The 12,501-nt window shown below is 35.9% G+C and overlaps 3 protein-coding genes across 3 annotated transcripts; 2 read left to right on the top strand and 1 right to left on the bottom strand.

Annotated features, from left to right (window-relative positions):
- Nucleotides 1–392: 392 nt before the first annotated feature.
- Nucleotides 393–4,576, top strand: LOC111466087 (PHD finger protein ING2-like). The gene is made up of 7 exons (XM_023110666.1): nt 393–590; nt 664–735; nt 828–1,015; nt 1,564–1,627; nt 1,892–2,148; nt 3,291–3,329; nt 4,172–4,576. The coding sequence occupies exons 1-7, from the start codon at nt 545–547 to the stop codon at nt 4,280–4,282; spliced, it is 777 nt and encodes a 258-aa protein (XP_022966434.1). The 5' UTR covers nt 393–544; the 3' UTR covers nt 4,283–4,576.
- Nucleotides 4,577–5,945: 1,369 nt separating this feature from the next.
- On the top strand, nt 5,946–8,491 carry LOC111466174 (protein SINE1-like). The gene is made up of 3 exons (XM_023110754.1): nt 5,946–6,287; nt 6,527–7,871; nt 7,985–8,491. The coding sequence occupies exons 1-3, from the start codon at nt 6,262–6,264 to the stop codon at nt 8,489–8,491; spliced, it is 1,878 nt and encodes a 625-aa protein (XP_022966522.1). The 5' UTR covers nt 5,946–6,261.
- Nucleotides 8,492–8,930: 439 nt separating this feature from the next.
- On the bottom strand, nt 8,931–12,333 carry LOC111466037 (protein NDH-DEPENDENT CYCLIC ELECTRON FLOW 5). The gene is made up of 3 exons (XM_023110597.1): nt 11,756–12,333; nt 10,296–10,742; nt 8,931–9,429 (listed from the first exon to the last, which is right to left on the bottom strand). The coding sequence occupies exons 1-3, from the start codon at nt 12,254–12,256 to the stop codon at nt 9,235–9,237; spliced, it is 1,143 nt and encodes a 380-aa protein (XP_022966365.1). The 5' UTR covers nt 12,257–12,333; the 3' UTR covers nt 8,931–9,234.
- Between the last annotated feature and the right edge of the window lie 168 nt (nt 12,334–12,501).

Here is a 12,501-nt window from a genome sequence, read left to right on the forward strand (position 1 = left end):
ATATAATATTATGGCATACATAAATATCGTAATGTACGCATAAATATCGTAGATGTATTATATATCATGACATGGAAGTTACAATAAAATCCATAACAGGACACAAACATCTCATAAAATGTTAATTCAACAGTAATTTTGAAACCATAAAATAATATTTTTGAAATAAAATATTAACCGTTTTCATAGGTATTTTTTTTTTTAAAGTTTAAGAATATTTTAAAATTATTTTAAAATAGAAGAATATATTCGGAAAGTTTTAAGAGTATTTTTTTAAATAAAATGAAAATTTAAAGAGTAATTTTGATTAATTTAACCGGTTGAAATTTGTAAAAAAACTAAACTTGAGTACGACGTCGTTTCTCTACCTTCTCTCCTTCACAAAATCAGAACGAAACGCTGTTTCAAATTTTCAGAAAATCCAAAACAAAGAAGGGACACAAGAGTGGGCGCCAAGGGCAAAACGAAAACGACTTGGAGGGAGACACTCCTCGATCAAGCCCTAGAACCCAGCGCTTTCTGAGAGCTCCTCTCTACTTCAATCATGGCGATTGCTCGAACTGGAGTCTACGTCGACGATTATCTGGAATGTACGTTTCCATTTCCCCCATTTTTTTTTCGCTTCCAATTTGCTGATACTTTGTTTCTTTTTGATCTTCGTAGATGCCAGCACATTTCCTGCTGATCTTCAGAGGCTTCTTAATACGATCAGAGAACTCGACGATCGCTCCCAGTGTAAAACCCTCGTTTTCTGCTTTGCTCACTGTGTAGATCGATTGCTGCGATTCGTTGCTCTGAAGTTTTATGGAATTTTCTTTTGGTTGTAGCGATGATTGACCAGACGCGGCAGCAGACGAAATACTGCCTGAGTTCGAAGAAAGGCTATAACAATAGTAGTACTGAGGATGAGGAGTCCGCGTTTGAAAAACAGCGGAAGGATATTGAGGCGAATCAGGATAACGCGTTGAGTTTGTGTACTGAAAAGGTTTTGTTGGCACGTCAAGCATGCGATCTGGTACGGCGCTCTTTCTCTCTTTGTCCCCCCCCCCTTTCATGCCTTGCGGACTACCTGGTTCGATTGCTGTTCGTTTCTCCAATATTATGGTAACCTTGAATCGCAAGATTGTCTATGAGCAACCTTGAATTTCTCTCATTCCTCTGCTACATTTCTCATTCATTCTTTCGCCTATCTTGTTTATGAGCAACCTTGAATTGCAAGATTGTCTTCAGAGAAGGTATGAATGTGGTAATCGTTAACTATTTTACGACGAGTCATTGTTATTTTTTTTAAAATTCTAATCAGTCTAGGAGGGATGCAATAATTGACCTGAGATGCTGTTAAAAATTGAATTGGTATAAATTTCTTACAAAGGGTTTCTTTGTAAGTATATATAAATGTTACAAATGTTTTTATTCATTTTTCAGTTAACCGTTTACATTCAAAGTGTTGTACTGAAATGAACGTCAGTACTTTTATTCATGAAGTGGCTACATGCCATTGCTATTTTATTATATATTTTCTTGGCTGATCTTACAGGGTTTCATGTCCTTTTACCTTTCCAGATTGATAGCCATATTAAACGACTTGATGAGGATCTAAACAACTTTGCAGAAGATCTGAAACAAGGTACAAGGCTTAGAAGCTTCGTCATCTCTGTGAAATGCAAGTCGTTTTACGAACTTGAGCTAATGATGTTACACATGAAGCTTAATTGCTTTATCATCTTAAGAATTTAATGTCAGCAAATTATTAGTAGACCTCAAAGCCATTTGTGATATTTAAATCAAACAAGCTAGTAATGGGCTCCTGGATGCTTTAGTGAATTGCTTACCTTTTCCTTCCATTCAGTTCGTCTGTTTGGAGATTACTGAACCTTTTACTATCTTTCAGAGGGAAAAATTTCACCAGATGAACCAGCAGCTCTCCCTCCACTGCCACTAGTTTCGAAGAATGAAAAGCGCAAACCAATATACATTGCACCTCAATCTAAGAGGCCAGATTACAGGGATCGGGATTGGGATAGGGAGCGTGATCGAGATTTTGAGCTCATGCCTCCTCCAGGAAGCCATAAAAAGGATTTTGCACCTTCACTTGATGTTGATCAGCCCATTGATCCAAATGAACCTACATATTGCATCTGTCATCAGGTTCTGATTTTGAATTCATACATGGTTCACCTTGAAAATTGAACCTATTTTATCAAATGACTCTTTCATTGTTACATTTATATGTTTATGCTTTCCAAAATTTTATTTGGTGTTGTTTCACGCGAAAAGAAATTATTAGGTATTTGGAATAATATGATGGTTAGTTAGTGGGTATACGAGATAGTCAGTTGGCTAAAAGAATGTCGGGGCAGTGGTAACGAATAAAGGAAGAGGGAATGAAGTGAGGGATGAAAAGTATTTATGTAAAGAATAGGGGAATACCTATTGAGAAGCTTTCATCCTCAACCCTCCATCTACCACAAACAATGGGGGAAAAGGAAGAAAAAATGACTAAATTAAAGCCCTCAGTCTCATGCAACAAATACATAAGAGAGACTGTTTAATGGAAAAAAGCAGATTGTGATGCGTAAAAAGAAAGAAGTAAGTTCTTGTTTCATGTAATTAATTACATTGGGACCTTACTGGATGAAGGAATATAGCTAAACTTTGGGAAAACGTTTCAGTGGAAAGTCCAGTGAGAAAACGAAGGAGATAGATAGGTAATTCATATCATTACATATTGGATACTGAAAGCTAAGTCTTATGCTCAACACTGAAATTCTAGAGAGAGAGATGATTTGAGCTTCAGTGTACCTTGAGTGGTGTGAGAAACCATAGAGTTAAGAAATAGGAACAAAAAAAGCAAAGCAAAAGGAACAAAAATTAGTTTGCAAGGTGAAGAACTAGGGAAAACAGAAAGCGGAGAGTGTTCTATGTCTTTATCATTATCTTCTTCCTCCTTCAGCTTTTGTTTGATGGAGCTTGTGCAATGGAACACCAATATCACTCTACTCAATGTGTTACTTTTGTTGGTGGGTAGTCCTAGGGATGTGGATGGCTTAGTTAGTGGGTAGATGAGATAACTAGAGTTGGTTAGAGTTAATTGTTAACTTCGAGTGGCTATGAATAAAGAGGGAAGTTAGTGAGGGAGGAAAAATATATAGATTTAATATAGAGAGAAGGATATCATCCTTATATTTCTTTTCCCAGACGTACAAACAGTCTTAAGTTTTCTTAATTCCTGACTCAATTGCTGGTTACTAACATATTTATTGGTGCCATCTTATTATCTGTTCTTTTAGGTGTCATTTGGAGATATGATTGCTTGCGACAATGAAAATGTAAGTCCTCCCTTGTTGCGATGTTATTGATTCTTCACATCCTCCTCGTTTTGTTGTTTGTTTCTCTATTACATTACGTTTCTTTGTCATGATTGCATCTCTAAGAAGAAAGTTTTCCTGTACGGTAAGAGTAAGCACTCTAGTTTGTAGAAATGAATTTGTGGATAATGCTTGTCATGTGAGACCTCATGGCTCCGCATGCAGTATAGCTGGTCTTTTTCAATGTGAGTGTGCGTATGCATGAGCCTACATTGAAAGAAGCACAGCTTTGATATGAACTTCCATTTTGATCTTTGAGATTCCGGAAACCATTGCTTGTGGGTTAGAAAGGGTTGCCTCTGGCTTGTTTGGACTTTGAACAGCCTACTACATTCAGAAAACCAAATTGTACCGAATTACGTATTTACCACAGATGACCTTATGAAGTATTAAAAGTTACCCGTGGGATGAGATTAGTACATGAGTTCTATTATTTCCTCTCCCAGACAATTGTTACCTTTCAGATGTTTATAGATCAACTAAACCCTTATTAAACAATAATTTGATAACCATTTTTTTTTTCGTTCTTTGTTCTAAAAAACTGTTCTCGGGTACTCGCTAATTTTTTCGATAAGTTTTTCATGTTCCTTGTTTCTTTTTTTTTTAATACTTTAAAACTTAGGTGATAAAGCTAGAGAACTACATGTGGCAATAGTGGTGTTTATAAACTTAATCTTTAGAAGCAGAAAACTAAAAACAAAATGGTTTCAAATTGAGCCTTAATTAAGCACACTTTTTCGGTACAATTGCTTCATTTGAACAATAATATTTGCCTTTTTCTTCTACTTTTATGGCATTGACAGTGTCAAGGAGGTGAATGGTTCCATTATTCGTGCGTGGGACTAACTCCAGAAACCAGGTTTAAAGGAAAATGGTACTGTCCAACCTGCAGAGCCTTACCACAATGTCAATAATGAGCGCAAATTTCAGAAGCCTGTGGTGGATAATTCAAGCGGTAAGCTTTCTTTTCTCATCTTTTTACATTGCACTGAAACCAAAATGGGCCTTATAATAAGTGTAAGTTGTAACAATGTTAGTTTAGTGGCAATGAGAGAGCTTTTATTTGAATATAATCATTCAGCTTCACTCATCAGTCATCGTGCTTTTAACCCTTTCTTTTTGTTCCTTTTCCTTTTTGCTATTTTGGGATGTGTTTCAATTTGGAACCGTTTAAACCAAGCTTTAGTCCTTTATACTTTTTTCATCAACATCTTTCTATATGGAGCAACTAAAATCTATTGTGATAATGGACCTGTCATTTTTGTGATTGTGATAGGATTAGAATATACATACACACACACATATATATATATATATATATATACATACATAATACATACATATGTATATATATATAATACATGCATATGTATATATATAAAGATAGATATAGATATATAGAATCAAACTTTGGTTGATCTAGGTACTTAGTTCTTTATGCCTTTTCATTTTTAGTTTATTATGTGTTCCTCAATAAATAAAAGGCTTATTAGGAGTATTATAGTTTGTAGAGAAAATTTAATGCGACAATAGATGAGTCATTATGAATGTGGTGAATTTAATCCTGGGTTTAGGCATGTTTAGTAGTGATTTTGAAACGGTTAAATTACTTTTATTAGGTTTAAAATTTTTAAAAAGCATGGGTTTAAAATAATCATAAATGATTAATTTAACAATTTAATATTGCTTTACGTATGTATACCTTTATAACCTTTATATTTGTATCATTAAAATGGAGAAGAAAAGCAAAGTTTTTTTTTATATTTGTAGAATAATAATTTATTTCTATAAATGGATAAAAATAACAGAATTGGTTATCGACTTTAATGTTAATTGAAGTGAACAATATGCATTTATTATAATAATTATTTTTCCAAATAATAGTACAATAATTAAATACTCCAGATTTGGAAAATGTTAAATTAGTTGAGCATGTGACCATTATTTGAAATCCTTTGAATGGCGCCAACAGTGATACTTACCTTAAAACTTCAACTTTGGAGGGAAAAACCTATTGGATACAAATTACTCACCTACCCCTCTCTCTCTGAAATTATATATATATATATATATATATATATATAAATAATTGAGATTCTCATTTAATTTGTTCACTCTAAAACATGAATAAAAGTGGACAAACTTACATTAATTTTTTAAAAAACAGTCTATTTATTAATTTGAACATAATTTTATAGTTTTATCAAATTGGATCATAGTAATATATACTAACCACGGCTCTCTAGTTCGGTACAATTACTCATTCTTAAAATTAACAAGATTAAACTCTCTATAATTAATAGAATTATCAATTAGAATGAAATTAAAATTCAATATATTTCAAGATGGTAACCATTTCTTCTATTTCTTTTTAAAAAAATCAAATCCAAGTTAAAAAATTATGCATAAATAACGGGAATTTAAAATGAATGCTTTAAAAAAAAAAACTAGAATTTAAATTTCCTTCCTCTTGTAATAAAAAAAAAATGTTATTAATTAATCATAGTTTTTTTAAAAAGATAAAAAAACAATAAATTATCAAAATTTATACTCAGATAAATTAATTCAAGGAGCAAAATTTAAAAGGAATTTGTTCTTACTTGGAAGGGGCATTATGGTCCATACATAAAGTTTATGAGAGGCGGGACCCACAGAAGAAGGGATAGCGGTGGAATTTCAAGAAAGAATTTGAATTCATGGCAGCCGAGGCGCTGCCCAAATCCAAATCCCCGGAAAAGGAAAGACCCCCCCCTTATCAAAAACACCCCTTCAAAATTCAAACCCATCAAAAGCCCTAAATCCTTCTCTCTTCTTCTTCTTCTTCCTCCCCTTGATCCCCACAGATTCATCACCATCTTCTTTCATCTCTGCTCAGACATACAATCTCTACGCCATGAAAGCAACCCCAGAAGCTCACAGGTATTATATGTCTATATCTCTCTCTCTATCTCTATTGTTCCTTTGATTTGCTGCATTTTCCAGATACCCTTTTGCTGAAAACCCAAAACCCAGTTCAAGTTTGCCTTTGATTTCTGTTTCTTCAACTGTTCTGTACTGATTTTGTGTTTTTTTGAGAGTGCCCATCAGCTGTTTGATAAAAGTCCTGACTGAATCTCGACGTTGGATCTGTTTCTCGTGTTGATTTCTATTTCTGTCAGGTCTTTTGTGGGCAAAAGTTTTAGTCCAATGCTAAGGAGGGAGCTTGCTAATCTAGATAAAGATGCTGATAGTCGCAGAACTGCAATGAAAGCATTGAAGACTTATGTGAAGGAATTGGATTCCAAGGCTATTCCTGTTTTTCTTGCTCAAGTTTCTGAGAATAAAGAAACTGGTGCATTAACTGGGGAGTGTACTATTTCCCTCTATGAAGTTCTTGCTCGTGTTCATGGCGTTAATATCGTGCCGCAGATCGATCGGATTATGACTTCTATTATCAAAACTTTGGCTTCAAGTGCTGGCTCTTTCCCTCTTCAACAGGCCTGTTCTAAAGTTGTACCAGCCATTGCTAGATATGGGATTGATCCAACCACTCCTGATGATAAGAAGACTTATGTTATTCATTCTCTTTGTAATCCACTTTCTGAATCTTTGTTGGGTTCTCAAGAGAGCCTCACTGCTGGGGCTGCCCTCTGCTTGAAGGCTCTGGTGGATTCGGATAATTGGCGGTTCGCTTCGGACGAGATGGTTAATAAGGTGTGCCAGAATGTGGCTGGAGCTTTGGAGGAGAAGTTTACTCAAACCAATTCACACATGGGGCTTGTTATGACACTAGCTAAGCGGAATCCTCGGATTGTCGAACCGTATGCTAGATTGTTGCTACAGGCCGGGCTGCAAATATTGAAATCTGGGATGGTGGAGAAGAATTCTCAGAAAAGATTGTCCTCCATTCAAATGATTAATTTCTTGATGAAGTGTTTAGATCCTTGGAGTATATTTTCTGAGCTACAGACTATAATTGAGGAGATGGAGAATTGTCAATCTGATCAAATGGCTTATGTCAAAGGTGCAGCTTTTGAAACCCTGCAAACAGCAAGGAGAATAGCAGCGGATGAAGGGTCTAAAATGGGCAAATCACCAAGCTCGGTTACTGGATCGAACTTCATTGACCGCAGGAGAAGTCCATGGAGGAATGGTGGAAGCCGAACGCCCTCGTCCGAGTCTCCAGAATCCCAAACTCATGATTCATTCTTCGATTACGGGTCGCTTGATGGATCGCCCTTTTCATCTAAACAAGCTTCTCTGAATTCTGGATTTGACCGTAGGAGTATGAACCGTAAACTCTGGAGATATGAGAATGGTGGGGTTGATATATCCCTCAAGGATGGCTTGTCCTTGTTCTCGGACATCGCTCGTGGAACCGACGTCTCCGACACCATGTCTCTGCACTCTGAAAGTCATAAATTTGATCATCATGGTGAAGAATATGCAGATGAATTTGCAGGGTTCTTTCAAATGAGTCCTCCTAGACACAGACTATCAAGAAGCACTACAACCAGCCCTGTTGTAAGTTCTCACAGCAAACTGCCTGATTCATGTCAATAATCTTAGGACAAATTCTAGTTTAGTTCTGTGACCGTTCATTAGCTGATATCTATCTTTCCTATCTTATACCTCAGAGGTCTCGTAGCTGCATAAACGTTGAAGATATGATCTTCAAAACTCCTCGGAAGCTCGTCCACTCTCTTCAAGACCTAAACGACGCAAACTCAGACTATGCTAGCAAAAGCTGCAAATTGAGGCAAAGGAGTTTGTCATTAGGCAATCTGGAGTGGAGTCCAAGATCATGTCATAATCAAAATGGGTCCCCAGATTATCAGAAACTTAGCAAAGACGACAGCAGCTCAGACAACGACAACAACAACAACAACGACAATGACAATGATGAAAAATCACCAGGTGGTTCTGAATCAGTCTCTTCAACTGGTGGTGTTCCTGTCCAAGCTATGCCAGTGGTGGTGGCTCAACATAGCAAGATCAAAACTCAATACTCAGGCATTGAGATGGCATATAAGAAGACTGCTTTGAAACTGGTCTGTGGCTTCTCATTTTTGCTCTTCACAATATTTACTTCATTGCTCTGGATCAACGAGCAGGATCAAGGTACCTATCTTGTACCAACATAATGTTCTTCTGTTTGTCTGATCTGAATTAGGCTTAAACTGGTTGTTGTAGCTTGTAAGTTCTTCTCCTGAGCTTATTGATCTGGTCTAAGTAGGAGAAAAGCAATATAGAATGAGTCTAGAAACGAAGGCATATAGAATGTAGCATTTCATTTCGTGGTCAATGAAGTTCTTGACCCGAATATGAATTTTGGGTCTGGATATATTTCATTTAGCTCTTACACTTCGAGAACCATATTTCTAAAAGTAGCCTAAGCTAAGGAGAAATTGACGTGTCAACTCATTGTAGAAGAAATTGTACGCAGCAACATATACAACCATTTGAACTATAATGAAAATCAAGATTGTTGTTACCATACATTTAACTCGGGATGTTCTTCTCCTGAGTTTATTGATCTGTACTAAGCAGGAAAAAGAGCAACATAGAATGAATCTAGAAACAAAAGCATATAGAATGTAGCATTTCATTTTGTGGTCAACGGAGCTCTTGACCCGAATACGAACTTTGGGTCTGGATATATTTCATCTAGCCCTTAACACTTTGAGAACCATATTTCTAAAAGTACCCCAAGTTAAGTTCTTTTCACTAAAATGAAGGAGAAACTGACGTATCAACTGATAATAGAAGAAACGATAAGATTGTTACCGTTCATTTAACTCGGGAAGTTGTTGACAATGTTTACATATCAACTCCTGAACATTTTGAATGAAACCTTTTCAAGTTTACAGGGATGGGAAGGGAAGAATTAGAGATTTGGATTGAACAAAGACTGAGATCCTCTCCATACTTGATGAGGCTCTAAGAGTATTGATTTGAGCATGGCTGAGTGACCAACACATATGAAAGAATATTCCCCATAGTACACATGATTTGATCCAGGACTGAACATGTAAAGTTCATCAAACCCATCTCTCCCCACAACCACTGAGTTTCTCCTTCCCTGCTTCATCCCAAAACAACAAAATTAGGTTCAAACCAGTCATAGGTGCTTGAGAAACTACATTAATACTGAATTTGAAACTATATTTGTTTGTTAAAATCAAAATGCACAAAGTTTTTCTAAATTTGGAGATCAAAATATCCGTTGAATTAAGATATAAGGTTTAGATAGCTAAATTAATAAAAATATACCTTTACTTTTTTGCCTTTTTGTCTAAAAAAATATCCTAAACTTTCAAAAGTTTTAATAATACTTTTAAGCGTTTAAAAAGATACCATTAATCTTAAAAAAAGAAAAAAATTATCGAACTTAAACAATTAAACTTCATTTAAGTTAAAAAATACTCAAACTTTTCAAAATAATATTAAAAAGTCGAGATAATGAAGTGTCAAGAGACACTTTTTATCCCAATATTGATGGTAAAATTTTTTTTTAACTTTTTTTATAAGTAAATAATGTTAATACTATTTCTGTGGATACTTTTTAATTTAAAAAAAAAAATAAAAAAGGTGTGAAATTTTTTAAATATATTCAAAGTTTAAGATATTTTAAAAATAAAATATTAGTGATAAAAGTATATATTTTTTAAAAAGTTTAAATGGATTATTAAAATCTTAAAAAATATATATATGTATAAAGTTTAAAAATATTTTTATTGATTTGACCTTAGTCTATAAACTTTAAGTTTTTATTATTCGGTATATAATATTCGTTTTATAATTTTGTAAATAAGATCACTAAAATAGTAATTTTTAAAAGTATAGAGATCAAAATATAATTTTGAAAAGTAAAAAATAAGGACGAAAATGGATAACACCGAGACTAAAGTAGTATCGAGATTTAATCCATAAAAGAATGATTCTTACCCTGTCTATGATCGTGAAGTTCCTGGGAGCACTGGTATAGATCCGACTCATTTCCTCCGTTAATTGCTTGTAATTATCGGTCTCCTCGCCCTCTTCTCCCTCAACCTCCTCTTCGCTTTCTTTCTCTTTGCTTTTACCCCAACCCGGAAGAATTCCGTTCCATGTTCGACGCAAACCAGAGCCGCTTCCCTGCCCATAATCTGGAGGGACAATGGAATAGCTCGATGAAAATGGTGCTCTGCTGTAGAAGTCTGACCCTTCCAAGCCAATGGCATAGGTTGCCTCAGGTGTGCTCACTGTCAAATGGCTCAATACACTGCCCTTCAATTGGATGGCGGATTCTTCGTTGTTGGACACTACTAGCTCTGATGTTAACATGTCTTCTCCTAGTGTCACTATGTATTTCAGCTCTACCTTCCCCTCTGCAGCTCTGCTTATCAGCTCAACCTGCTCGAATCAAATACAAACTTGGTTTGAATTCGAAGGATCAAAAGTGTATTTTACTCGAGCAATTGTTGTGAATTAGAAATTTCTCAAAACTACACTACTCGATGAACAAAACAAGTTTAGCCTCCTGTTAACAGATATTGTCCGCTTTGACCCGTTATGTATCACCGTCAGCCTCACAGTTTTAAAACGCGTCTGATAGGGAGAGGTTTCCACACTCTTATAAGAAATGTTTCGTTTCCCCCTCCAACCGATGTGGGATCTCACAATCCGCCCGGTATTTATCCCACATTGGTTGAAGAGGGGAACGAAACATTCTGAGTGTGGAAACCTCTTCCCAACAGACGCATTTTAAAACTATGAGGTTGACGACGATACATAACGGGTTAAAGTGGACAATATCTGCTAACATTATAATTGAGTTGTTACAAATGGTATCAGAGCCAGACACCGAACGGTGTATCAACAAAGATGCTGGGCCCTATGAGGGTGGATTATGAGATCTCACATCAATTGAGAGGGGAGCAAAGCATTCTTTATAGGGTATAGAAATCTCTCAGTAGTAGACATGTTATAAAACCGTGAGACCAACAACAATACGTAACAGGTCAAAACAGATAATATCTATTAGTGATGAGATTTGAGCTATTACAAATGGTATCAGAGCCAGACATCGGACGGTGTGCAGGTCCGGGCCCCAATGAGGGTAGATTGTGAGATCTCACATCGGTTGAGAGAGGAACGAAACATTTTTTTATAAGGGTGTGGAAATCTCTCCATAGTAGAAGAGTGGTAAGAACGTGAGAATGACGGCGATACGTAACTAGTCAAAGCAGACAATATCAGCAAGTAATTAGGTTGTTACATAATTGTAATTAAGAGCTTATTTGACTTCAACCATTTTACAAACTTTGAACTACTAAATACAAGATGGATAACAAAACAGAGGTAAGTAGAAATTTAAACCAATTGAGAAATGTTGTGAATGCCAAAACGAGTATACTTTATCAAACCTGAATCGACTCGCGAGGATTTCCTTTAACATCATGAAGAGTCCAACAAACATCATCTAATCGAATACTCCCGCAGTCTAGGGCTAGGGATACGCCTCCTCGAACAATAACATCGCCGTTCTCGTCCTCACAAACCGAAGAGTGAAGTAATTCCAGCGATCCTCCATGCCACATCGGCGATTTGTATGAGGTAATCAATCCGCTCGGGAACATTACAATCGCAGAACCTCCATTTTCCAATCGCAATTTCGCCGCGCATTCATCGCCGATTCCTTCGAATCTCACTCCATGCCCTATCCCGTTGAATTCTTCCTCCAAATAATCAACGTTGATCGGTTGATAAGGAACTGAAGCCACTCTAGGAAGTTGGAATCCTCTTCCTCTGCTACCGCGGCTTCCGGTGGATGGATTAAGGCATTGATAGACGAAGCGGCGGCGCGTGAACGGACGTTTGTAGAGAACGCCGGCGGCTGGATGGAGAAGCTTTGGAGCTACGCTCATGGCGGTCGGTCGCCGTCCGGTTCTCTCGACTTTGGGATGAAGTGAAGTGGATAAAGTGAGGATTTTAATGGACTGGTTGTTCTTTCGTTTTGAATTTCCATTTTTCAATTTATATGATTTTTAAAAATATATTTACCATTTATAAATTTTTAAAAATAGATTAAATATAACTAAAATATATATATATATATATATATATATATATATATATATATATATATATATATATATATATATATATATAG

This window comes from Cucurbita maxima, unplaced genomic scaffold (assembly GCF_002738345.1).
Source record: "Cucurbita maxima cultivar Rimu unplaced genomic scaffold, Cmax_1.0 Cma_Scf00030, whole genome shotgun sequence".
Taxonomy (NCBI): domain Eukaryota; kingdom Viridiplantae; phylum Streptophyta; class Magnoliopsida; order Cucurbitales; family Cucurbitaceae; genus Cucurbita; species Cucurbita maxima.